The sequence below is a fragment of the Chenopodium quinoa genome, unplaced genomic scaffold, assembly GCF_001683475.1.
Source record: "Chenopodium quinoa cultivar QQ74 unplaced genomic scaffold, ASM168347v1, whole genome shotgun sequence".
Taxonomy (NCBI): Eukaryota; Viridiplantae; Streptophyta; class Magnoliopsida; order Caryophyllales; family Amaranthaceae; genus Chenopodium; species Chenopodium quinoa.
Genome location: NW_018744626.1, coordinates 6,147,093 through 6,172,755, shown reverse-complemented (window position 1 = coordinate 6,172,755; position 25,663 = coordinate 6,147,093). Strand labels below are relative to the sequence as shown.

Genomic DNA, 25,663 nt, shown 5'->3' with positions numbered 1-25,663 from the left:
ATTGCTCCCCTGTTCTTCTTCTTCTGAGTAACCCTAACTAACGCTAGAGTGAAGCAAGATCCTTGAAGATTTAGCGGTTCTTTGCAATTCTAAAGATTAGTTCTTACTTCTCTAGTGAATTTTGAGAATTTTGTTAAAATTGTTAGGTTTAAGGTAATGTATGCACCTTTGTGGAATTTGTTTGATTTTGTGTACAATTTACAAGTGTTGTTGGATTTAGCTCTGAATTATGCTCAATTTACATATGATCATGTTAGCTTGCTAAATTTTTAATCTTTTCAGATATTAAAATAGAAATAAAAAAATCGGAAAGGGATGAAAACAAAAAAGAGGGGGTGAAGGTTATATAGGAAAGAAGGAAATAAAAGGAGGAAAAACTTTTGGGATTTTTGGAGGGAGATTAAATGATAGGGGCATTTAAGTATTTTCACATTCCCCACCCCATTAAACCTGTCAAATGACCAAACTTAACTTTTGTTTAACATCATGATTACTGTAGCAATTAAGGTAAAATTATAGGGGTACCGCTGGTAATGAAAGTTTAATGAAGGGTATCATTGATAAAAGTCAAAACGACGAGGGTATCATTGATAATTTCCCTTTATTTATTAACACTTTAATTACTTGAACCATTTTGGAGGGGATTACAAAGTTTTATCATCAAATTGTAAATAAATCATGAATTATATATATATATATATATATATATATATATATATTATATATATATATATATATATATATATATATATATAATATATATATATATATATATATATATATATATATGAGTCTAGAGTTGTTGATAAAATTATAAAAGGATAGTTTTGTTGCTTTATTTATTTATCATTGTCACTTGATAAACATTTTTTTTTTGAATTAAGGGTCTGTTTTGATTTATTTAACTGAGATGAACTGAATTGATTGGAGCTAAACTGAACTGAACTGAACTAAACTAAATAGAGATGAAAGGAATTGTTTATGAGAGAAGGAAATTAAGAATTTAACTGATTGGAGCTGAATTAAACTGAACTGAATTGAAATTAAGATGAAGAGAACAGGACTAAGCTTACTCTTATTAGATACTAATATCATAAAGCAATTTCATAAAATACCCTGAGATAAATACCGAATTTTTTAATGGTTTGCATTAAACCGCTAATTGTATTAAAGGTTTTGTTTAAGGGTAAAACCACTCATTCAATTAGCAGTTCATTGGACAAAATTAAGTAACCCCTGGCTTACCAAATCACACAACACAACCCACCACTCATGTTTCATATTAGGCTTGTCATATACCTTGTTTTTTTTCTCTGTCCCATAATAATTGACACGTTTAATTTTTTTTCACTATTAACTTATCAACGTTATAGTAACTTTAAAAAAAAAAGTAGTATGAGTATTTTAAAAAAAAATTATCCTAAAACTTATTGTTACTTTTTTTCAAAAAACATATTGTTAAGTAAGAATTAATTTCTATTAAAAAAAAAGTAAGAATTAATTAAAAAATTTTGTAATATCAACTATTTAATATTTTTTTGTAATATTTAATTATATACAACAAGGTCAATATTGACATACTTCCTTCGTTCTTTTATTATTGCACCATTTGCCTTTTAAGGAAATTTCACAAATATTGCACCATTTCTATTTAAAGAAACAAAATATGTGTGTTCAAAGTGTAGATATCCAATATACCCTTACTTTTAACACTTGATTCTTTATTTTATGTTAACATCACATGGCCTTATTTGTACTTTTACCCTTCTCTCTCCTCATTTTTCCCACTACCAAAAAATGTGAGCCCAACATGTATGGTGCAATAATAAAAAAACGGAGAAAGTATATACTTCGTAATTTGTTAGATATGTAAGATATGTGTCAAATTTAACTGCGTCAATCAATTGTTATTTTTTATATAAGAATTATTTCGAGTACTTTTAACAGTTTCTTACCAAAAAAAAAAAAGAAAAAAAAAAAAAAGCTAGAAGGAGGGCTCATGAGATGTAAGTGGCCAAGCAATACTGAACACGTGGGCATAACAGCATCGGATAACAAATCCTTTGTCCATCACAATTTTCGTTTGCAAAACTATAGAGATTGCCTTTCAACAAACCTTTCCCTTTTGATTGTAGCAAAATATAGAAACTAAATTAAAGGCTGATATTATTCACAAAACTCTGCTCAAAAACATCAGCAACACACCCAAAATGGAAGCCTCAGCTGCACTAAGCAGTAGAGGAATTCCTGCTGTTAAATTTCAATGTTATTCTCATAATACTTTCAATGGAACAAGGGCAATGCAGGTTTTATCTATGGCCACTAAGAAGTCCAACTCGTCATCGTCCACCAAAACCACTGGCTCTAAAAAGGTAATAACATATTATCTCGGCTCAAAATTAGTTGTCACATCACTAGTTTAAAATATTCGTGTTTCATTATTTGCAGCATATTTGAGCTGTAAAATTTTATGAATGTACAGTATTTTGCAACATTCTTCATTTTTGAGGTTATGAATTCTTGTATACCTGAATAGCTTAATAGATAAGAATAGAAATTATACCATATTGTTACATAATGGGAAATTTGGTATCTAGCTTATGGACTTATTATTATTTGGGACGGCTTAAAATCAAAGTTTGATTTATTATTGCGAAACAAAGGGAGTAAAATACTATTTTCCTTGGAATATTGAAGTCATTTTGCATTCAATTAATGAATGTGTTTATCAAACTGCAGAAAGTTTTTGTTCTGTTTTACATTAGGAGTTCTTGAAATAAGGTTTTAGTGATTAATGTATGGTTTAAAATTGTGAATGTGGAATTTGGGTGTGTCAGTGTGTGTGTGTGTGTGTGTGTGTTGTGTTGTGTTGTGTTGTGTGTTAAGTACTGCATATTGGAAAGTATATTGGGTGCAAGGTGAAGAGTCATGTAACCCTCTTTCTTGCATTCTAAAATAAATGCAGGGTAATTCGGTGAAGCTGCTGACGCGGGTGGAGCAGCTGAGACTGCTGACAAAGGCAGAGAAAGCAGGGTTACTTTCAGCAGCAGAGAAAGCAGGATTGTCATTAACAACAATAGAGGAACTAGGTCTCTTGTCAAAGGCTGAAGAGTTGGGTGTATTATCAGCAGCAACAAACCCGGAAACCCCATCAACCCTTTTCACGCTTAGCCTGGGGCTCTTACTTCTTGGCCCTGCTTTCGTTTTTCTGGTACCTGAGGATCACACCTGGGAAATAGCTGTCCAGGTTTTGGTTGCACTGCTTAGTGTTGTCGGAGGATCTGCAGCTTTTGCTGCTTCGAATCTTGTAGCAAACCTACAGAATATCGAATAATTTTTGCTGAAGAAATATATATGCTCCTTATTTGCGTATTTATGTAATTCGTTCAATCTATTCTTACCATAGACTATACTGCTTGAACTATTATATACTTGGAAGTATGAATACATTTGCTAAGGATCATGAAAGGCATAGGCATGCAATCTTAGCCTTGAAAAATTTTAGCAATTGGAGAAGTTACTTTCATAAGGTTTTCATTTTTTCATGCGTTACGAACATATTATAGATACACAGGATTGCAGGGAAGTGTTACAAGAAAAACATGACTTGATGCTATGAATTTATCTTACGCTTAGGTGTACCTTTCAAGGACAACGCGGGTATGACATGCACCCTATGTCCCTAAGCACATGACACACACTTCCCAGGGCAGCAGTGCATACATACATCGCACACAAGCTTACATATATGGTGCGAATCCCCTCTCCCCAAATGCGTTCTGTTAAAAGGGATCCCAAACCTATACGCTTTAGCATGTAAGCTTAAACTCACATATACCAAAGATAAATAAATTTTTGTTCTGTTGTATAGGTAAAATAACAGAATACACTACCTTCATAGAGAAGAACATGAGTTTATAAACATCATACAAAATACACCAGACAGCGGCAACCAGGTCATCATGAGCCAACAAAAAAATTGTAAGAGAAAATTGGCACATTATTATTAGGAAAATAATCAAATTTCTAAATTCATATATTAGAAAACCAAAAAAAAAATATTAAAAAATTAAAAGCCGCATTCGAAGGGATCAAGGATCCAGCAGTGCCTAAACCCTAAATTAACAGTTAATAGAAAAACTCATCACGTGTATACCAAACAAATCAAAATATTGTTCCTCATCTACTTCTGTCCACCTTGACGACCAGGGTTTCCAGTTCCATTCTGATCAACTCGTTGATAACCCTCAGCTCCTCTTCCAGCTCCACCCCTAGGTTTACCTGAAAACTCACCCTGATTTCTAAAGTCGCTTCTTCCATAACCACGACCTCCACCAAAGTTTCCACGCCCTCTAAAGCTCTCACTGCGAAAGCCACCCCTTGAAGATGGGTACCTCCCTCTTCCGCTGTTGGCAGTTGCAGCAGCAGATACTGCAAAATGAATATCCACTTATCATCAGAACCACCCATTTAAAATAAATCAGGGGAAAAGTTTGCTTAATATGGCTTCTTTTTTGTAGAAGAGAGATGGATATAAGGCTGAAACTTTTAATTTTACCTCGAGTTGTAGTTCTCTTTTCTTCTATTACAGCTTTACGGCTCCCTATCAAAATGGGAGAGGCCTGGAAAAATACAATTAAGAGTGGAATCAATGAAAGTGGTGTCATAAACAATAATTAGTTATATGCAAATCGTCACAAAAATGCAACATTCAAAATTGAGTCCAAATTACTGCTGCATTAATAATAAATTTCCACCTAAAGCACTAGAGCAAAAAACAGCAGAATATCCAATTGCAAAGTAAAGCAAAAGGAATATCACAGTGAGGACTTAAGCACTTAAGCAAGAAACAGCAGAATATCCAATTGTTGCACCCCTAAAATTTCCACCTTTCAATCCATCTACTGGCTACAGAAAGGCGCAGCAGGCCTTCCGATCAGTTTCTCAATCGAAATTAGAAACAAGTTGAGCTATTGATTAAGCTACTTTTCTCCATAACTACATCCATACCAGCAACATTGACAGATCAAATACTCTAACCACAAACCACTGGCCCCATTCTTTCTTTTGCATCACCAGTCCCTATACTACATCATAACCAGAAATAAAGCTTTGCCAGAATACTTCACTGATAAAAAAGCTGCTGACTTGATCAGTGATTCATATTAAGCACCATACATTCACACTCTTCTACTTTTATTTCCTACATTGTTCTGTCCATTTTCTTCCTACCATTGGGAGAGAAGAGGAAGGAAGAGCAATAGTCTACCATACACAAAGTACAGGAGAGTAGATAAACTACACACAGCATGGTGACTAACACTGTCAAAGATGACATTTGTAAGAAGCTTTTTGAGCATCATACCTCAATTGCAGATTTCATGGAGCTCGCGGATTCAAACTCAACAAAACCAAAGCAGAAACCCTGCTGCTTGACCAAAAAAAAAAAAAAAATCATATATGTAATTATGCAATATTAGAACTAATTAGGGTTGGAAAATTAACACTAATCATTAACAGAAGTTTTGTAGACAGATACCTTATTACTTCTTACTTGGACACCACCTTGCTTAATTGGCCCAAATTTTGCAAAGACCTCCTCAAGTTGAGCAGAAGTTGCATTTTGTGGCAAATTTCGCACATATATGGAGTGACCTTCAGCTTCACAAGACAAAAACACGACTCAGAACCATGGAAAAAGGACACCAAAACTAGACCGCTATGAAAATTATAGATAGAGATGACCATCACCCGGTAATCATCATCATCATATATCCACAATATTCATAGAAATACGTCCATATGCATCATCTTAATTACAACTCTATCTGATCTTTCTCCAAGGCTATCACTACTGGAATTTTGAGATTCAACGTAACTAGGTTTCTTGAAAATGTAACTTTAACGCAGCTGTAATCATTCTAATGCTTATTATATCTTAAACAGCTGTAATTCCTAACCTATGCAAGAATATATCTAATTTTCTAAGTATTAAACAGATGAAAGCAAATGTTAAATAACCAGTGCATGCATCAATGAAACTCAAACTAACTAAAGTTTATTCAATCATAGCAAGGGTAGCATCAATGGAATTGAATTGAACCATTCAATTCTGTTAAGGTCTTTCTCTTATACTTTGTATATTTCAATTTCTTGTACACAAAAACTGTTTTGTAAATTGTAATGCATGTTTAACACAACCTGACATCCATTACAGACCAATATTTTCCTGCACCATCTGTTTTCAAATGTTATGAAGGCCATTAGTCTAATCATCAGATTTAGATAAAAGATAACTACAAACTCATGTTTTAAAATTCTTGTTTCTTATCAAACAAAGATCTTATGGTTCAAAAATTACTTCAACTGCAACCTAAAAGAGAGATATGAACCAAAAGTCTTAAATGACAATGATAAAAAGGATTACTTAAGAGATTGTCAAAGAACATATGACAAACACCCATGAGAAGACACTTCCACAACATCACGGTCATGACAGTGACTGATTTTTTAACAAGTAACACATTATAAATTTGAATAATTGATACTTTCCAGATTATCAAAGAACATATGACAAACACCCATGAGATGAAACTTCCGCAACAACATCACAGTCATGGCGGTGACTTTTTTTTACAACACAACAGTTTGTTGCTATGAAATATAATAAATACTGAATTCTTCAATATCACAAAGTTTTGATAACCATTATTACCGTATTAACAAACATAGCAAAAAAAAAAAATTTAAAAAAAAAGACGAAAAGAAGCAAACCAAGCACCTTCCTCAGGAACATCGCTTTTTTCAGGACCAGTTTCACTAGTGGAAGCTGATGGCTCTGATACTAGAGCAGGTTTCACAGTGACTTCCTGGTTTCTAGTTGGAGGCTTGACCTTGAAGTTAGACGCAGGTGCTTTGACTGGTGCAGGTGATATATTGGCCTTAATAGCCTTCAGCTGTAACAAACAGCTATTTAGACAGGTTCAACATTAAAAAAAATAAAAAATAAATAATTAAAATAAGAGAGTCAACTGTGAGCTTACAATTGATGCATAGGATCTCTTGGGTCCATCATCTTGAGAGGCAGATAGCTCTGAAGTGACAGTTACAGCCTTGCTCTGATTTAACTGACTTGGGGGGTCAATAACCTCCTCTTCAGTTACTGACCCATCTTCATTATCCGAAGGATCACATACTTCAGCCTCATTAGTAAGATCCTCCTCATACGAGGATTCAGGAACTGGTCCATTATGGACTGGAGCTGGAGGAGGCTGCTCTGAAAGTAAAATCAAATAAAACTATGAAATATAGTTCTCAACAAAACTACAATGAGCATGCATTTATAGACTATAGGTAAAAATCAAAATTCACCTGGCTCTGATGCCTGCGGAGCTTCTTCCACATGTTCAACAGCAACATTAACAGGATCTGAGGCTGGCACTGCTGACTCTTCATCCTCTACGTACCTAAAGACGTCATTTAGGACAAAAAAACCTTTCTCTTGAGGAGCCAAAAAGAATGATTGTGCAAATTTCTTTCTCACATTATCCTTTCCGGTCATGTAACCAGTAACCAAAACAATCACTCCACCCCCCAGGGATAGCTGAGCATCAGCAGTCTTTATCTCAGCAACATAATCTTTGTAATTCAAAGACACGATTTTTTCATTAATTCCCTGTAAAAGTATTAAATTTCAGTTAATACATAGAGATAGTTACATCAAATCTCATCCACCCTTCCCAAAAGAATCTAATGACTCTGGTCATTCAGTGATCAACAAGAAGACCAGGAAGGTGATGTGTTGCATATATAAAGCAACTGCAGCCCCATTAGGGGTTACTATTATACTTTTACAGCACAACCAATAAAATTGTACATTCTAGAGTCTAAAGCATAATCAAAATTTTCAGACATCATTGGATCAAGACAACAAGCTTATTAGCATGTAACACTATCTGGTTCCTCGTTATTTTTCGTAAGAAAATTCAGAATATTCTGAGCACTTCAGCTTAGTTACCAGAATTGCCACTGTGGGGAAGGGGGAAAAAAGAGAATCATTAAATTAGGAACTATCATACTAAACTAGTTATTGACCCGGGCGATGCCCCGGATCATCATAAATTATAAGTTTGATTAAATTAATTTAGAAGAGTTAATGTTAAACAATATTAATAACTAAATGAAAATGTAATTAGTAACAATGACATGTAGTGCATATGTGGCATATGAGTGACACATGTCGTTAGCATGTTGTCCCCATGAGTTTTAATAATATTATAGATAGATGTACACTTTACAATGCCAGAGATATACCACTCGTACTATTAAAGGAATCACTGCAGCTTTTTTTTTTTTTTTTGGCAACCAAATATTTATTAATAACCAAAATAAGAATATAACGGTTTCACAGTAGTAAAGCAACACCAATAGACAGATAAACCAACATCGGCACACATGCCTAAACACCAAAGATTTTTAAAACTGCATCAGCAATCCCTAGCCCCTACTTTCTAGGAAAGGTTGAAAAACAGAGCCCTTCATGTACAGAACTATAGTTGTTTCCTTCGACAGCCAAAAGAATAAAAATAATAAATTTATCACTTATCTCTGTACATCAAAAGACTAACCTCAAACACCAATTATCTAGAGATGTTGTTCGTAGAGTCCTAGACCAATTCAAAATCAATTATATTTTTATCCTATCTCCTAATGCCATGTTAGCACCATGAGAAACATATGATATTTTATAACTGATTATACTCCAAGCAGGAATGCAGACTAAGGCTATTATATCTAAATTTATTTGAACTAAAATAATTAACTTATCTGAAATAACACAAAATTGTGTATAATATTTTCTGAATAAAAGCTAATATGTCTGATATTATTCTGTGTAAACTTATATTTTTCTTGAATTTTTTCCTAAATAAGATAAAAATAAGTTAAAATAAGATAAAACAAACAGGCCCTAAAAAGAAATTCATAGATGATTAAAATCTTCAAAATATGAGTACAGCTTTCTAAAATCTACTAAACATACAGGCATGGTCGTAAAAGATGTCATAACCCCATTTGAATCTGGGCGACTCAGAACACTTGAATCTTGATAAAATCTGTAAACCAACTCTGGTGATTGGTGAAGAATGAGGTAATACTGCTCCACAAAAGCATTGCCAACAATTTGAGCACTTGGAGTGCTGGCAGGACTTTCTGCCTGCGTTGCCATCTGAAACAAAAAGTCTAAATAAGCATACTTCACAAATTATTATGGCCAAGAGGGACAAAATAGGTCCCAAAGAAAAGCAATAAACAACAGACATTGATTTGAAGTGTAAGATTTGCTACAAGGACGGCTAATTGTCAATGTGCACAGTAAGTGAAAATTCATGCAGAAATAACCCATGAGCACAAATGATGTGAAGGACAGAAAAAGAAAGCCTAGGCAGAGCAACATCATGAACCAGATAGACTACAAAATAAATTGGAAAATTTCGCTGTTTCAAAGTTTTTGTACCCATCCCCAATATTTTGTCTTAAAGTTTTGGCATAAAAATACTATTGAAATGAACAGGCTCGACAGAGGGCAAAAACACTTGAAGAAGCATCTTCACTTCGACCACTTCCCTGAATATTTTTTAAGTTCAACCTTAATAAAAGTGATTTGTAATTTCGGCTCATAAATACTCTGCAGGGTATCAAACCTGCTAAATGAAGTTCAGATTGAGCTTGGTCAGACTGAGATCAGCCTATTAAAGCTCTAGTGTTTCTTTCAGCTTTATACCTGGAGTTTCACTAATAACATAGATCATGTATAGTAAAATATATATGGGAAGGTACCTACGCTGGAAACATATACACACACCATCAACCTAGCTTCCTCTCTACTCTTCAAACTTCTCCAGAAAATTATATCCCAGATCCATCTTAGTAAGATTTAGCACTTGGGAACGCTTAACAAGTGCCTATTCTACATCCTAAAAAAATACTAATAAAACTAAGAAAACTGTCTAACCTTGAAAGCCACTTTAACCCCCAACAATAACTTCCCCAACAAAATAAACAGCAAACTATACGACCACTTATCTCCTCCCACAGGTCTAAAAGGACGGAAAAAGAACTTTGGGGGGGGGGGGGGAAGGGAACAAAGAAGTAAAAACTTTGAATAAAATACTGGCTGCTGTCCAGCACAAAAATTTACTGAAATCCGCTGCTCATTTCACCTTTGGTTTGCAATGATCAATAACAATCAAGAATAGCCTTTGTAGTACCAATTTAATCTCTCCTCTCTACTTTTCCAATAGATAAACACCCCTGCTGCCGTCCAACAGCCACCCTTCAGAACCATCAATCAACACTCCACACAGCTCAAAATCACCTCTCAAAATCACCTCAAAGTTACAGCGACTAAAAACCCAAAGAATAAGTAAATTCATACTTTCCCTCTCCGTACGCTTCATGCATGGAAAATTGATGAAGGTACCTAATGACTTCAATTGATAAAAACTTCAACATGGGGTCAGCCTTTTTCAGGTGCACTCCAAAGTTCAATATCTTTTCACCCCTCGGAAGGGCGAATTCACGATGGTTGTTGAAAGCAAGAAGGGGTGCATACAGTAAGGAGAGGTAACAGATGTGAGCTTGTGCCTTGTGGTGTATGGACTGGTGGTTTGAGCAGTTTTGGTGAGAAAGAGAAAGAGAGCTGCAAGTGATTGACAGCAAAAAAGGGAAGAGAGGACATGTATTGAACCAGTGAATCTCACTCCTCTCTTTTTTCTGGAGGTGGAGGGGATAATGATGTTCAAATGTTCCATGATCGAAACACCACAGTCAGTGCTACCAGATCTTTTAGGTATCAAGTCCAATAGTCCAATCCATTTCAATCCTTGAACAATAACCAAAACACCCTCTTAGAACTTTAGAAGGCCCAGCTACCCTACTCTACAAAGAAGTAATTCAGGCATCCCAAAGAATATCACAAGACAAAGTAATCCCAAAATACCCTACGAAATTCCAGAAAACATCTGATAAGTCTCAGTTTCTTCAAATGAAGTGTTCTTTTATTTAATTTTCATAACAATTTTGTAACATTCTGGTGCTAAAGACTTGGAATTAAATGTGGCGATAGAGATTAGAAATACTATAGGACAACTACAGAAAGAGACAATACTTGATTAGAATGAGATTTTGGCAACTTGCATTAAAGGTTTCCAAAAATAATCTAGTGAGAATAGCAAGAAAAATATATCAATAAAAAAAAGTTAGCCATAGGTGATAGGTTAGAGCAAATTCAGGCTAAGCTCTCATTTTTACGGTTATGGGCAAAGAAGTTCAACAGCAACACTCATCCATAGCTCAATCACATATAACTGAAAGTAGTTTGGGTTGCGTACTTGTGTTTGTACCTTTGTAGGCTGACAAAGTAGACAGTGTCTAGGAAAAATAAAGGATACACCTTGAACAGGGAAAGTGCTTTAAGATATATAAATAAATATTATTTAGAAAAAAAATATATATAGGGTAAGCTACCCAGTCATTTTCCTACTGATGCGTTGACTTTATATCAGATTTCCTTTTTTGCTCGTTTTTGGATAAATGGTAAATACAAGTACTCTTCCTAATTCCTATCATAAACCTTTCCCCTGATCCCAGATAACACATACATACACACCTTTTATCGATAGAGGGTCATGCCAAACCTAAGAATAATCATTGGCTAAAAAAGGCAGATTGTGAAGAGCACAAGGCTACAATCATAAGCAGTCACATGCTGCGAAAATGGCAGTGAAATCTTTTTCAGGCTTGAGCAACAAAATGAAGTAACCCTTGTTCATAAACAAAAATCGCCACAACTTCAATTTAAACGAAACCAAAATCTTCCTCCCAAGGGTCAATTCAAAAGGTTAAAAGAGGTAGAGAGAAAGGTCAGATGGGGTGTGATAAGTCACAAGAAAACATAGACAGCCAACCAGAATCATACACATATGAATGAGCAAAATTTAATCAGATGATTCTAGAAACACATTATTGATGCAAAATTAGCGTGCAAGCTCATATGTTAATGGAAATAATGGAAAGAACTTGACAAAGAAACTAGAATATGAGACTATATTACTGGCTATAGTGCTATACATTGAATCAGATTGATTACTACGAGCATAAAGCCGAAATCCGAAATCAAACAATACTGCAAGTTTCTAAGCATAAAGAACAAAAATTGTAAACCATAAACCGAATTAAGACTTCTGAATTGACGTGAGAGCTAAACAATGAGCCTTAATTGCAAGCTCAACAATAACGAATACGAAGTACAAGAAGTCAAAAATCCAGAACAATAACGAATACGAAGTACAAGAAGTCAAAAACCTAAACAATGAGCCTTAATTGCAAGCTCAACAATCTGCAGGTCAATGATACAAACATAAACCTCGAATATTTACAATATCCAACAAAATCAGCACCATTATAAATACAAATCTATAAAATCACAAAAACCCCAACAACAATATACACTCAAAATTAACAAAAAAGCTCATAAACCCAGATCAATTTCCTAATATGTCTAAAATTAACAACATTAATCAAACACCCAGATGAACATTTGAAGGAAAAAAATAGAATCTCTAAACAAAAAGTCAAAAACTAAGCAAAATTAATCAATTGATTTGCAAAAAATAGTACCTTTTGTAATGGATTTGGGTGGGGCTGAATTTGATCTTGACGATTCAAGTTATGGATGAGAGAGAAGAGGAACCCAGAGATCTAGAAATACAAAGAAGAGTAAACGCAGTAATTAGGAGAAGGAAAAAGAAGTGATTTTTGCAAAGCTAATAAGATGGTGATCAGATCAACCAAGAACAATTGTTTTTATGCCCAAATTTGGGTAGTTTAGTGATTTTCGTCTTTCTTTGCGAGTTTTTTTTTTTTTTTTTTTTTTTTTTTTTTTTTTTTTTTTGGGGTACTAAATTAAGAAACTATGCTAATTGAGATTTTAAATTTGTTTTTTTTTTTTTTTTTTTTTTTTTTTACAAGAGCAAAGGAAAAGATTTTAAATTTGTGATCTTTGCTAGTTTTGAGAGTTTTGTTTTGTTTTTTTTTTAATTGATTGTATTCCAAATCAAATGTAGATTTTGATTTTTATGCTGTAGATGAGCGGGCTAAAGTAACTCAGATTCATATAAGCTTGTGTTGTGCTCGGGTGATATCGGGATAATTTAATGAATTTTAAGATAAATTTTGTCTCAAGTACAACAAGTCAACAAATCATATTTATAAGCATCGACTAGATATTTCATAATTTAGGATATTTTGAGGTAGAATAATATTAATGAAAGGTTTGGGATCGATTCTCACCCCCGTCCTTGTGGCTCTCTAAACATCAAAAAATAATTTAGGATATTTTGAGATAGAATAATATTAACGAGTATTATAGAAACATACTCCATATGTGAAAAACAATGGTGTATTATGCTATTTCCATTATCTTTGCCCGTGAATTAATGATCAACTATAATTATATTTGTAAAAAATAAAAATAAAAATTACCACCACTCCTATAAAATCAAGTGTAGATTTTGATATTCATGCAATAATGCTATCGATAAGCAAGCTCAAGTATCTTAGATTAATAAAAACATTGTTATTTTGTTAGCTTTTATAGGCATAACATGTTTTATAATGTTTAAAGTTAAAAAGAAACATGCATGATTTATGGAGTTAGAAGAAAAGTGTGTAAATTAAAGAGTTTAGTAAGAAAAAAGGTCTGTGAAAATTTCATAGTTCTGTAACTATATGGGTTGACATTAGTTTAATATGTTGTGTTAAATAGAAGAAGTTTGCTAGAAAAGGGATTAAGTTTTGGACAGTGTGTACTAAAAGTCTAAAACTTAGAAATTAGAATCATATCATATTAACATTATTAAATATTTTTCGGACTTGCTCTACTCCAAATAAAATCTAGGTGTGTTGAGGACTAGTTTCCTTAGCTTGGGGTGCTTCAGATCATGTATTAGCTCCCTAAACTAGTTTCAAACCTTTCACAAAAAGTCAAAAAATTGAATCTGATTCTTCTTGCTCCATATCAAAATTGATTTCAATAAAAAAAAAAAAAAAAAAAAATCTAACTCTCACTTAAGATTATTTAGAGATTAATTTGATTCTTTTAATTATTCTACTCTTGGTTTAAATAATCAAGTAATAATTTATACCATACTTAGGATAAGAGTGAAAATTTGCGCTGTGCAGCAGTCTTGCAAACACGAGTATAAACTTCAAAGAGAATTTTTTTGACAAAAAAAAAAAAAAAAAAAAAAAAAAAAAAAAAAAAAAAAAAACTACGTACTATAAACGGCAAGCTAACATGCCACCTAGGATTGCAAAGTTATTCTTCCTTCTAGCTAATTTATGCCACAATGATTAAACTAATTAGCATTTAGATTTTTCAGCTTTATTTTTTTAATAATTAGTCTTTTATTAGAGACAATTAATTTTTAAGCTTATTAGCTTAGCTAAGCTAATTTGCTTGGCATAGGCCAAGCTAAGCTAATTTGCTTGGCATAGGCCAAGCTAATTATTAAACTACTCTCCAGTGGTTTGGCTATTAGCTTGAAAAATTATTAAAATTGCAAGCTAGTCCCTAAAAACAACCATTGGAGTTGCTCTAACAAATAATACTAAACTCGTATTAATGAAATACGATACGTAGTATGATGATATTATGATAATGTATTGATGTTAGTCATGTTACACATTCAACCCATAAAATACAACAATAATCTACTCTGTATTATTTTGCACTTTTTTAGTGGCATACAAAGAATATATAACCATTTAATCATAATTATCTCAACACACAATTAATAAGAGTCTTCAACACTAATCAACTACAATCACAAATTAATAATCCTTGAAAGTACAACCTTATTGATTAATGATCTTACAATACTCAAATCAAGGACTCCCAAAACCATTAAATTAAAATACAAATCAATATTGCTTGTTTTGTCCTATGCTTTATAAGCTCATTTCCAAAATCACTACACAACTACATTCCCAGTGTAGTACGAGTAATGATTAGTGAAGTTGCAGCAAATTGTCATGATATTTACTTCATTCTACTCCGTAATATAGTTGACAAAATATTACTTGTACTGTTCTTTTTTATTTGACCTTTTTTTTTATCATATTTGTCAAAACTTTAACTATCAATAACTTTAATTCTCCATAAATAAAAATTATATATTAGGATAGTATTTATTGAGACGAATTCAAAAGATCCAACATAAATATGTTTTCCTTACATATTATTCTCAAAAGACGATAAAAGGAGAGGTGATAAATAGTGTAAGAGTCAAAGCGAGTTAACTAAAACAAGAATAATAGAGGAAGTACTTAATGAATTAGTTTTACTTAATTTAAGGATTATTGTAAATTGTAGAGGATACAATGTGTGTCAATCATTTGGTATCTATTATAGAAGAGATTGGCATCACTTTGTAGTCAGTAATATTGACTTGTTGTGTTGAGAAGTAAGATTTGTCCGATGTAATATCTACTTGTCTAGGACCTTGACTGTATGTCTGTATGACTCCTAAATAGTTGACTTGGAATAACTGCTTGTCTGCTTCGTTTACCTGGAATCCCCCATATGAAGACATAAAGTTTGGTGTACTGGTACTCCGTATGTTTTGTGATGTCTAGTAAAAAAATTACTTGTTATACTCTATAAAAAATGATTTGTAATCGCAATTTTATGATGTTGAAAGCTTAGCAGCTATATTCTTATCCTCATTGGATGTAACTTGAGCCACTTGACTTCTTGCCCATGTATAGGTGCAAGTGTGCAACGGTACAACCATATTCACGTAACTTTGCAGAAGAATGGCGTAATAGAGTTGAGTGACTTGCTATATGTAGAGGCGTCAAAATCTGATTCGACTCAGAAAAACGTGATTAGATTTCGATTCACAGACACCCAAATGATCCTAATCCGGCCTAATCTTATCAAACTTGACATAGACATCCAAATTAACACCTCTATAATGTTAAGTGAAGTCAATTTCCTCGATCATGACTCGTGATAAGTCAATTTACTTTTTTATCTACCCTTTTCCTGACTATAGAATGGAAGATACCTCCTTCAGTTTTGTTATAATTTTATAAATATTTCGGAAATAGTTGTCTTATTTTCTACTAATACACTTCGTAGGACGATAATTATAGAGACGCATCCTATGAAGCAAATAAATTTTACTCCATAGGAAAATATGCATGAAAACACTCAAGAGGAAAGATATATGGGCAAAAGCGAAACGGAAATATCTTGTAGAGTTAAAGGTCTATCAAGTCATGACCAATGTTTAATCATATTTAATTTTTTCAGTGCGGCATATAGGATAATAAATTTTAGTGGTAGTCAATTAAATACGAGATTATTAATTTCTTTTAGAATAAAATAATTTAAATGACACGTAAGGAAAATTGGTGAATGAGATTTCCCAATTTAAATTAATTAAATATAAAATATTATCTTTTGATATTAGGAGTTTTATCTAAATATTAGTTATAAGTCAAATGTCACATAAGCAAAATTAACGAATGAGATTTAAAGCTTAAATTAATTAAATACAAATATTATCTTTTGAGATTAGGAGTTTTATCAAATATTTTAAAACTAATATAATAACAATTTTAATAATCACATAAATATGAAAAATACTTTGTAAAAAAAATACTAACAAACCGTGCACTACACGGGCTTCATCTAGTGTTAACTACTAGGTAGTTATAAGCTTCTTTATATCAATTTGGTAAAACAAAAGTTTCCCAAAACGACCAATTTCAACAAAATATTTATTTAGGAACATTATGAGATTTTTTTTTTGACAAAGAGGGAACATTATGACTTGTGCAAAGATAATCTACAAAATCAAGATTAATATTACTCCGTATTTAGGGATGTCAGTGGGAGACCCGCCCCATCCCCGCCCCAATGAGGCGGGGATGGGTCTCGGTTTGGTGGGTGGTGGGGCGGGGATGGGGATAAAAACCATACCCGCCATGGGTGATGGGGCGGGGGTGGATTTTAAGTTGTACCCGCCCCATCCTCGCCCCGCCCCACTTCGTACCCGCCCCATCCCCACCTCATACTCACATCTATATATCTTTTAAAGCAAAATTACATACTTTTATTCTATTTATAAAATAATTACATGAAATACAATATTAATTTAATACTTTGTACGACACTTATATTATAACACAAAAATGTGTATAAAATGTTTTATTTTATAATTCGTATTAATTATGTAAGATTGAGTATTTGAGATACGGATATTAGGTGGATCTTGGGTGGGGATTAGGCGGGTCTTTGGTGGGGATGGATATCCAAGTGGGGGTTGGGGCGGGGATGGTTTTGGAGTTGTACCCGGTGGGGCAGGGATGGAGATGAAAATTGGACCCGCCGCGGGGATGGGATGAAAATATTAGGTGGGGATGGGAAGGCCAACATCCGCCCCGCCCCATTGAGATCCCTATCCGTATTATTACTATGAAACAACCCGGGGCAACGCCTGATAGTAGCAACTCGGGGCAACGACATGGCTACTCACTAGTTATACACCCTCCATTTTTAAATACTTGCTCCACTTTTTATTTTCGACCGTTTTTAAATACTTGCTCTAATTCCTTATTTGAAAAACTTTTACAATATTAAATTCATTTCTCTAATATGATGGGACCTAATAGAATTACATTTTATTTCCTTTTACATTCACTCTCCTTCAATTTACTGTCGAGAGTGTCCACTAACTCCACCATCTCTAAATTTTTTTACTTTCTCCAATTTCGTCTAAAACTCCGCGCATAAAAAATGGAGTAAATATTATAAAAAAAACAAAAAAAAAAAACGGAAGGAGTATCTATTAAAAAGGGTCAAAAATAAAGATAAAGATTTTAAAGAGTATTATATGTGACTAATGCGAGGCAATACTTATGTCTACAAGACTACAAGTCATAATTTTGATAAAGAGAATATTCTAAGTTTAGATTGAGTGATGCTTGGGATTCAGATATTAATCATTATCGATTCTTTAAAGCTAACAATATTATCACCTTATTAAGCGTATTATTATATTATCCAAAAAAATAATTAAAAAATATACTGCATTATTATCACCTTATTAAGCTTATTTTATTGTCCAAAAAAAAAAAAAAATTAAAAATTCTGAATTTATTTTTGAATAGTGATCGTATTATATTTCAACTTGAATTTCTCAATTCTCTATAAATGCCTTACAAACTTGAATAAGAGAGAGAAACAAAAGAGATAAGGGGCAATTATATCATGACTAAGCTCTGTAAGTAACATTTTAATTACCCAAATCTTTTAATTGATTTTATTTTGTTGATTTTCATGATTTATACGCATCAATCTTTAATTATATTTGGTGGGTTTTAGTTAATTATTGAATGTAATTGATAATCTTGTTTCCGAAGTTGTTGGATTTTAATTTGAATAAATATGGTGGGTATGAATTTCGTTTGTTATTCTTCCTAATTTAATTTGTTTCGTGATACAATTACAATTCAGACTGAGCAAAGTTATAATTTTGGCGACAATTCATTTTTTTTTAATGTGATATATGTCAAATTGTGTGAAATTCACATAAATTGAGTTGTAATATTTGCAGAAAGTTTTTCTGAACTTTGTATAATGATTTTGATCAGTTTGTTATCTAATGCCGAAATCTGAAATTGTTCATGTTCTTGATACTAAAAATATACCACCAAGATCAATGAAAGCATAAAAACAAAAACTGTTTGATTTTCCTGATATATTATTTTTATGGTAATGATATATGTAGCCCTAACCCTTAGGGCTATGTATAGACATTAAATATACTTTGCAAAATGGAATTAGGTTGGGAATTCATGACAAAATTACACACAAATCGGTATAATTAATGTTAATCTTTGTTTGATATTTCCTTTTTGAGCTTCTTATACATAGCCATAAGGGTTATGTTTATCATTTTCCTATTTTTTTATCATACAAAAGATATGATTTTTATGAATTTTGTGAGGTGGCTAACGAATTCATGTTATTATTGGCTGATCAAAGATACTTAATGCATATGTTTATTATATGCAGGTGTTGTCCCTTTTACTCTTTTGCTGCTCTTTGTAAGCTGTAGTGCTCGGCCTATATATCAGCTTCCAAGCAAAGAACATAAAGGTAGCAAGCAGCCCTTGCAAACTTCACGTCCGTATAACGTTGCACATCGAGGTTCTAATGGAGAATTTCCTGAAGAAACTTCTGCTGCATATCTGGTGTGTTTCAATTTATATTCAACGAGAATTTCATGTGTTTTTTGCTGATGTAGACTAGCTTAAATTCTAATGTGCTTTCAGTTTCACAGTATGCTGTTGCGTGCCTGGATTGTTTTGTTGAATTACTTTGTTAACAGTATGATCTTGCATCTTAATCGATTTGTTATCGTGTCAGAGAAGATTACAACAGCAAGTAAATGAAACAACTGTTGTCTGTTGTATAGCAACAGCATCTGTTTGTGTGTAGTTTGAGTACATATTTTGCTATGTGCTGTTATTGCAAACTTGAATTGTGGTCTAATTTATTTGCTGTGATATGACATGATAATATAACTTTTTTTATTTATTTAATTTCATGTTATTCTGATCCAAGGTAATCTTGTATGAATTCGAAGTGTTGTTAGGTTTAAGTTCTCATGACATAGATTATGGCGTGTGAATGTTAAGTTTACCATGTAATAAGAAAAAAGTGGGAATTAAAGGCTATTGTCCTTGGCAGAGAGCTATAGAAGAAGGTGCAGATTTCATAGAAACAGACATCATAGCCACAAAGGATGGTGTGCTAATATGTCATCACGATGTTAATCTTGATGTGACTACCGATATTGCTGACCACAAGGAGTTTGCTGATCGCAAAAGAACATATGAGGTTGAAGGAGGCAACATCACTGGATTCTTCACCGGTATGATGTCCTTACCGGATTGGAGTCTTCAACCCATCTTAAATTTCTTCTCTTTTATCTGTTGAAAATTGATGTCAACTTGCTTGTGATTAATTGTCTTCCTAAAATAATATTTTTCCATGTTTAGTTGATTTCACATGGAAGGAACTACAAACTTTGAGAACTAAGCAAAGATATTCGTTCAGAGATCAGCAATATAATGGTAAGTATGATTCCTGGATTAGAGCGGTAATGAAAGCAAATGGTTTGTAAATTAAGAAGTTTTTTCATTGTATGCCTTTGTATTACAGGAAAATTCCCTATCATTACTTTTGAAGAGTACATATCTATTGCTCTTGATGCTCCTAGAGTTGTTGGGATATATCCAGAGATGAAAAGCCCCGTGTTTATCAATGAGCATGTAAGTAAATTTACTTGTATTGACTCTGCATTTTCTACTGCCACAAATGTGTTTCCAACATGTTGACATGCCTAGCAGTCACCAATACTAGAACTTTACTTATAATGGATGAACCGGAAAAACTTACCAGCCAAGTCAGGCACCTTTCAGTATGTCAACTGGCCAAGCTAAAATATCTAATATCAAATGAATCAGCCAAGCATTTTCGGTCAAAATAGATCTACAATATCTGTGGGGGTCTCTTCTTATTTCAGATCCATCTTTGAAGTGGTTCACATGGTGGTATATGTAGTTATGATTCTTATGAAAACAACAGTTATATTTCTGAGTGTAAAGACTTTTAGTTGTAATCCATATGCATGTACAGCATCTAAGTACACTTCAACTTAGTGCTAGGATGCTGTTTATTGGGTTGATGTTTGAAAGGTTCTTTTAATGCCACTTATGTGATTAAGGCTTTGATTGATTGATTGATTTGTTCATGTGTTGCTCGGATCTTCATTTCGCCTCAAGCACTCAAATCATATAAGTTAGCTGAGCCTGACACAAGCACATAGTTCTGTTTCGCTATCTCTCTGCTTTCATGGGTTTAATAAAATATCGCATATGACAATATACAGTTAAACCAAACAAATGTTGCAAGACTATACTATATTCCTATTGGTCTTTGGCATGCACTAAGAAATATTGATCGTCAAGATTGCTTGTAATGTTTTTGCTCATACAATAAAGAGTAATCCGTCTTCTTGTGTAATTTTGGTCTGCAGGTGAAGTGGCCTAATGGCAAGATTTTTGAGGATGTGTTTGTGGAGACCCTGAAGAAGTATGGTTACAAAGGTTCATATTTGTCAAAAGATTGGCTAAAACAGCCTTGTTTTATCCAATCATTTGCTCCAAGTTCGATTGTGCATGTATCGAATCAAACAGATCTGCCCAAAATCTTCTTGATCGATGATGTAACTGTGTTAACTCAAGATACCAACCAGGTTCTCTGCTACTGTCTTATTTCCAGATAACACCATTAGTAATCTTCCATCATTCACCATTTCTTGTATTGGTTCTAATATGGAGAATTTGTGCAGACTTATTCGGAAATCACTTCAGATGCTTATTTGGACTACATCAAATCATATGTTGTTGGTATTGGACCTTGGAAAGATACATTGGTTCCAGTGGTAAATAATTATATCCAAGCACCTTCGGATTTAGTTGCCAGAGCACACGCTCGTGACTTGCAGGTATGTATACCAAAGATATGTTGAATCGATTATTGTTTGATTATAGATCGATTAGTCTTTTAGATTAGACTGTAAACTGACTGTGACTAGTTTTAAGTTGAGTTGAATTGTTGGAAACATTAGCCTCACAATGAAACTGTATATCTAATTCCCCTCACAACGAAACTTCAAAAAACGGATAAGTACAAAGCATGAGTATTAAATTTACTAGTCGCTATAGTATTAAGTTAGGAATTGTATTCTCCTTTGTGAAATAGTGAGTTTTTGTTCTTTGGAAGATTAATACACATTTTGTTTTAGAATTTGCCCGTTACTTATCACTTTGATTTGAAGGGATATTAATGAGTTGTTCACGTGAATACAGGTACATCCTTACACCTACAGGAACGAGAACCAATTTCTGCACTTCGAATTCCATCAAGATCCATACATCGAATATGATTTCTGGATAAACAAGATAGGAGTCGATGGCCTATTCACCGACTTCACTGGCAGCCTTCACAACTTCCAGGAATGGACCTCTCCTCTCTCCATTAGTGATAATATTGATGGCTACTCCGCGTACTTGTTGCATAAGATTGCCAATATGTTGCAAAAGTATAAATGATTTTATTCACCATCCATTCTTTTGATGTCGACTAGTATACAATTAGGAAGAGAGTTGTAACAGTTTCATGATGTTAAATTCTTCCACTATTGAGTTTTCATCAAAAAAAGTTGTGTTGTGTTTGCAAAAATTTAGTACTCCGTATATGATTTTTGATTAAATAAATAAATAATAAAAGGGCTCCATACTTTGATACATTTGCTCAAATAGTCAAATTTCCTTCTATCTTCAAAGGATACCCTAAGTATTAAATAAGTTAATGTATACGCAACAGTTGGTTGTGTACACACACAAACACGCATGCACAGAGGAGTATATAAGACAGAAAATCTGAACGAATTGTGCTAGCAACAGAATGAATATGTGTACATGATATTATTACTTTATTAGCGAGCGATCACAAGGCAAGTTGTGAAAATTAACAAGGTAAACCTAACCAAAATTTCAAAGAACAAACAAAAAGAAAATGATATCAAGTGGTGTTTCTTCATTTATAACAAGAGAGCAATCCTAGTGTATGATGCATATATGGTCACCATTCATAACACTCCGAGTTAAGAAATCAGAAAAAACCCAAAATAATACCCCTTTTTGTCTAAACGATTGAGAAATTTACTGAAAATTTCACTCAAGTTGTACTTCTCTCTTTGGTGGATCTAGCTCCAAGTAGTAGAAAGGTTCTGTTGGCTCCTCCCTGCATTAAAATTAAGCGTCATGAGAACAGCTCAATTTACTTGAAATCTTTGTGATAGAAACAAGGTAATCTCTAGAAGAACGCGGTGGAATTATCTACTAACGGAAGTAAACAAGAGAAAACTTACCCAGGTTTTGAGCGCATGCATCGGTAGAAAAGCTTGAAAGGACCTGGAACAGTCTTGAATGGGTTTCCTTCGAAACAAGCCTACAACAATCAAAGAATGGTGTTAAACAGTGCCAGGGCAAAAATTTATACTTCGTATTGCTCATATTGAACTTCCCAACATGAAACATAATCTCTTTAGGCATCATGAGGATCATAAGATCTCCAGACTCCAGTATCCAGAGCTCCTCGATTTGATATCCACTGAAAAACTGTCAAAGTCTGTCATTCTAACAATTTCCCTTCACTTAAATCTACCAAGGAGTAGTACATAGAAGTTATCACTTGAGCAGTCAAGGGTTATACATAGCCAAGGCCCAAGGGAGGTAGTTCTATCATGGGAGAGTAAGCAGACACCCTCAACCTCAACAGTCTACCAAATCATCATTTTATCAGATAAAATATCTTTAAGACAATGCTATTGAATTCATTTCCAAATGCACGTCAATAGTAAATGCTTCAATATATGATTTCGCAAAGACTTAGCATTTAAAATGAAGCTCTTAAACATATATACTCCGTATGTTCATTCATCAAGAATAAGAAAATTTAAGAAACCAGGCAAGTGCTACCAAAATCTAGTTAGGTAACTTAGGTTGAAAGCATGAAGAATCGAAGATAACTCAAGACAGCCCAGTTTTGACAAATGAGTGCCACTTATGGCACTTACAATCCAAATCCAACGCAATGCAACCAGGTTTAACTTATATTACAGCTTTGCAAATTAGGGTCGCCAAATCTAAAATAGGCTTACAGTGACATTTGCACTGGGTACAAAAAGCTCCTATTATAAAAAATATATAAAAAAGGTTTATCCAATATGAAACCAATGTATACTTCAGTAATTTCAGATTAATTTTCAAGCACAACAATTTTAAACCTCATTGATTTTTAGTCTTTGGATGCAGCTTGCTGAAAAGACACTATGAAACTCAACTCCTAAATCTGAAGAAAAAAAAAAATAAAACAAATAAAAATATATATATATATATATATATATATATATATATATATATATATATATATATATATATATATATATATATCCAGTGTAATCTGGAAAAATTATTGAGCACATTCACATTGCTACTCAGTACCTTACATTTCCATGATCATACCTTCAAATATTACCGATTTCCAGTTCCTTCCACTCTTTAAACCTCTCTATAGCAACACCCATAACTAGCAACTTCCCATTTATCATTTATCATTCATCACCACTTACCTCAAAGTAAGAAAACAGCACATTGTTTTCGAGGGGATACTTAGTAGCTATGTAGCCAAGAGAATTAGACCAAAAACACTTGTGGAGAGGTATATGGAGCTAAACCCACATAATTTTCAAGATTAGTAGGAAAATTGAAGAGATATAAAGTTTTGATTTAACTAAAACTCAAAATTTCTTCAGCATTTGATCAAGAAACTAGACAACAGTCAAATTAACTATATTAATTTACTAACAATAGCATAAAAAACCCAGAATCATTCTGAAATCTACACCAAATTGAATAAATTATCAAAGAAGAGAACCCTAATCTCCCATTCCACCTACAATTATAGTTGGAATCCAAGTCCCAAGAATGTAGCATAATGAATTGCAGAAATGGGTCCATGAAAAAGGGGTAGTTTGCAAAAAAGAGAGCAAGATTAGGGTTTAAGGAAAAAGGGGGAAGAGAAGAAGGAAAGAGAAAGACCTGAATAACATCTTCGACTCGGTCGTTGCAGCGGTGGGGCTTCGGTTGCCGGTGATCGCCCCCTGAAATGCCCCAAGGACTCTCCCGCCGGCGCACCGGCGACGGTGATGATGACGGCGCCGGTGATTCACTTGTACTCATCGCAGTTCTTAGAGACTTTGCTTCAAATAGGGATGGCTTTCATATTCCTGGAAGAAGGTTATATTTGGTGGTGATTTTAAGTAGCTGGAAATTATTCACTTCACATTATTTTTGCTAATTTGAAATTATTTTTAGTGAACTTGAATGCTGAACGGAAATTATTTTTAGTGAATCTCTATTGGAAAAATATAATTTAATAGTTCCACCTTTAGTCGGTCTTCCATAAACAATCCCACCTTTTAAAATTCCACAAACAATCCCACCTTTTAAAATTGCACAAACAATCCCACCTTTGACCCTCATCTTCCACAAACGATCCTAGTGACCTACAACCTGTTAAACAGTTTTTTTTTTTCTTTCTTTTTTAACTACTTTTATTCTCAAGCAACCAGTCCAACCACCATGGCCACCCCAACACTCACTCCTTACCGCCACCCCCACCTACCAAGCCACCACAAAACCCTCCAACCATGCGGAAAATCCTATAACCACCCCCAAAACCCAACCCCAGCCTCAAAAACTCAACCCACAGCCCCGAAAAACCCCACCCCAGCCCTGAAACTCAATTTGTCGGTCGTAAATTATGATTTCAATCAACTGGAAAATTGAATTGAAAGGGAATTGATGATTTAGAGGAGAGAAACATACCAAAGAGAAGAGAGAAAGAGCAGGAGAAGGAGAAAGAGGGGGTTGCGGCAGTGGTTGCGGCCATTGC

General features: G+C 33.6%; 4 protein-coding genes across 4 annotated transcripts; 2 read left to right on the top strand and 2 right to left on the bottom strand.

Moving 5' to 3' along the window:
- Window positions 1–2,001: 2,001 nt before the first annotated feature.
- Window positions 2,002–3,499, top strand: LOC110700718. Its single transcript, XM_021878310.1, has 2 exons — window positions 2,002–2,372; window positions 2,966–3,499. Exons 1-2 carry the CDS (start codon window positions 2,211–2,213, stop codon window positions 3,332–3,334), a joined length of 531 nt encoding a protein of 176 aa, XP_021734002.1. The 5' UTR covers window positions 2,002–2,210; the 3' UTR covers window positions 3,335–3,499.
- Window positions 3,500–3,877: 378 nt separating this feature from the next.
- On the bottom strand, window positions 3,878–12,941 carry LOC110700715 (ras GTPase-activating protein-binding protein 1-like). Its single transcript, XM_021878307.1, has 9 exons — window positions 12,679–12,941; window positions 9,041–9,226; window positions 7,372–7,675; window positions 7,044–7,276; window positions 6,782–6,956; window positions 5,540–5,661; window positions 5,366–5,428; window positions 4,559–4,622; window positions 3,878–4,431 (listed from the first exon to the last, which is right to left on the bottom strand). Exons 2-9 carry the CDS (start codon window positions 9,224–9,226, stop codon window positions 4,184–4,186), a joined length of 1,395 nt encoding a protein of 464 aa, XP_021733999.1. The 5' UTR covers window positions 12,679–12,941; the 3' UTR covers window positions 3,878–4,183.
- A 5,213-nt stretch (window positions 12,942–18,154) lies between these two features.
- On the top strand, window positions 18,155–22,451 carry LOC110700716 (glycerophosphodiester phosphodiesterase GDPD6-like). Its single transcript, XM_021878308.1, has 8 exons — window positions 18,155–18,353; window positions 19,148–19,326; window positions 19,826–20,009; window positions 20,137–20,211; window positions 20,300–20,409; window positions 21,177–21,395; window positions 21,492–21,647; window positions 22,012–22,451. Exons 1-8 carry the CDS (start codon window positions 18,341–18,343, stop codon window positions 22,252–22,254), a joined length of 1,179 nt encoding a protein of 392 aa, XP_021734000.1. The 5' UTR covers window positions 18,155–18,340; the 3' UTR covers window positions 22,255–22,451.
- A 145-nt stretch (window positions 22,452–22,596) lies between these two features.
- Window positions 22,597–25,014, bottom strand: LOC110700719. The gene is made up of 3 exons (XM_021878311.1): window positions 24,808–25,014; window positions 23,076–23,155; window positions 22,597–22,948 (listed from the first exon to the last, which is right to left on the bottom strand). The coding sequence occupies exons 1-3, from the start codon at window positions 24,946–24,948 to the stop codon at window positions 22,879–22,881; spliced, it is 291 nt and encodes a 96-aa protein (XP_021734003.1). The 5' UTR covers window positions 24,949–25,014; the 3' UTR covers window positions 22,597–22,878.
- Window positions 25,015–25,663: the final 649 nt, after the last annotated feature.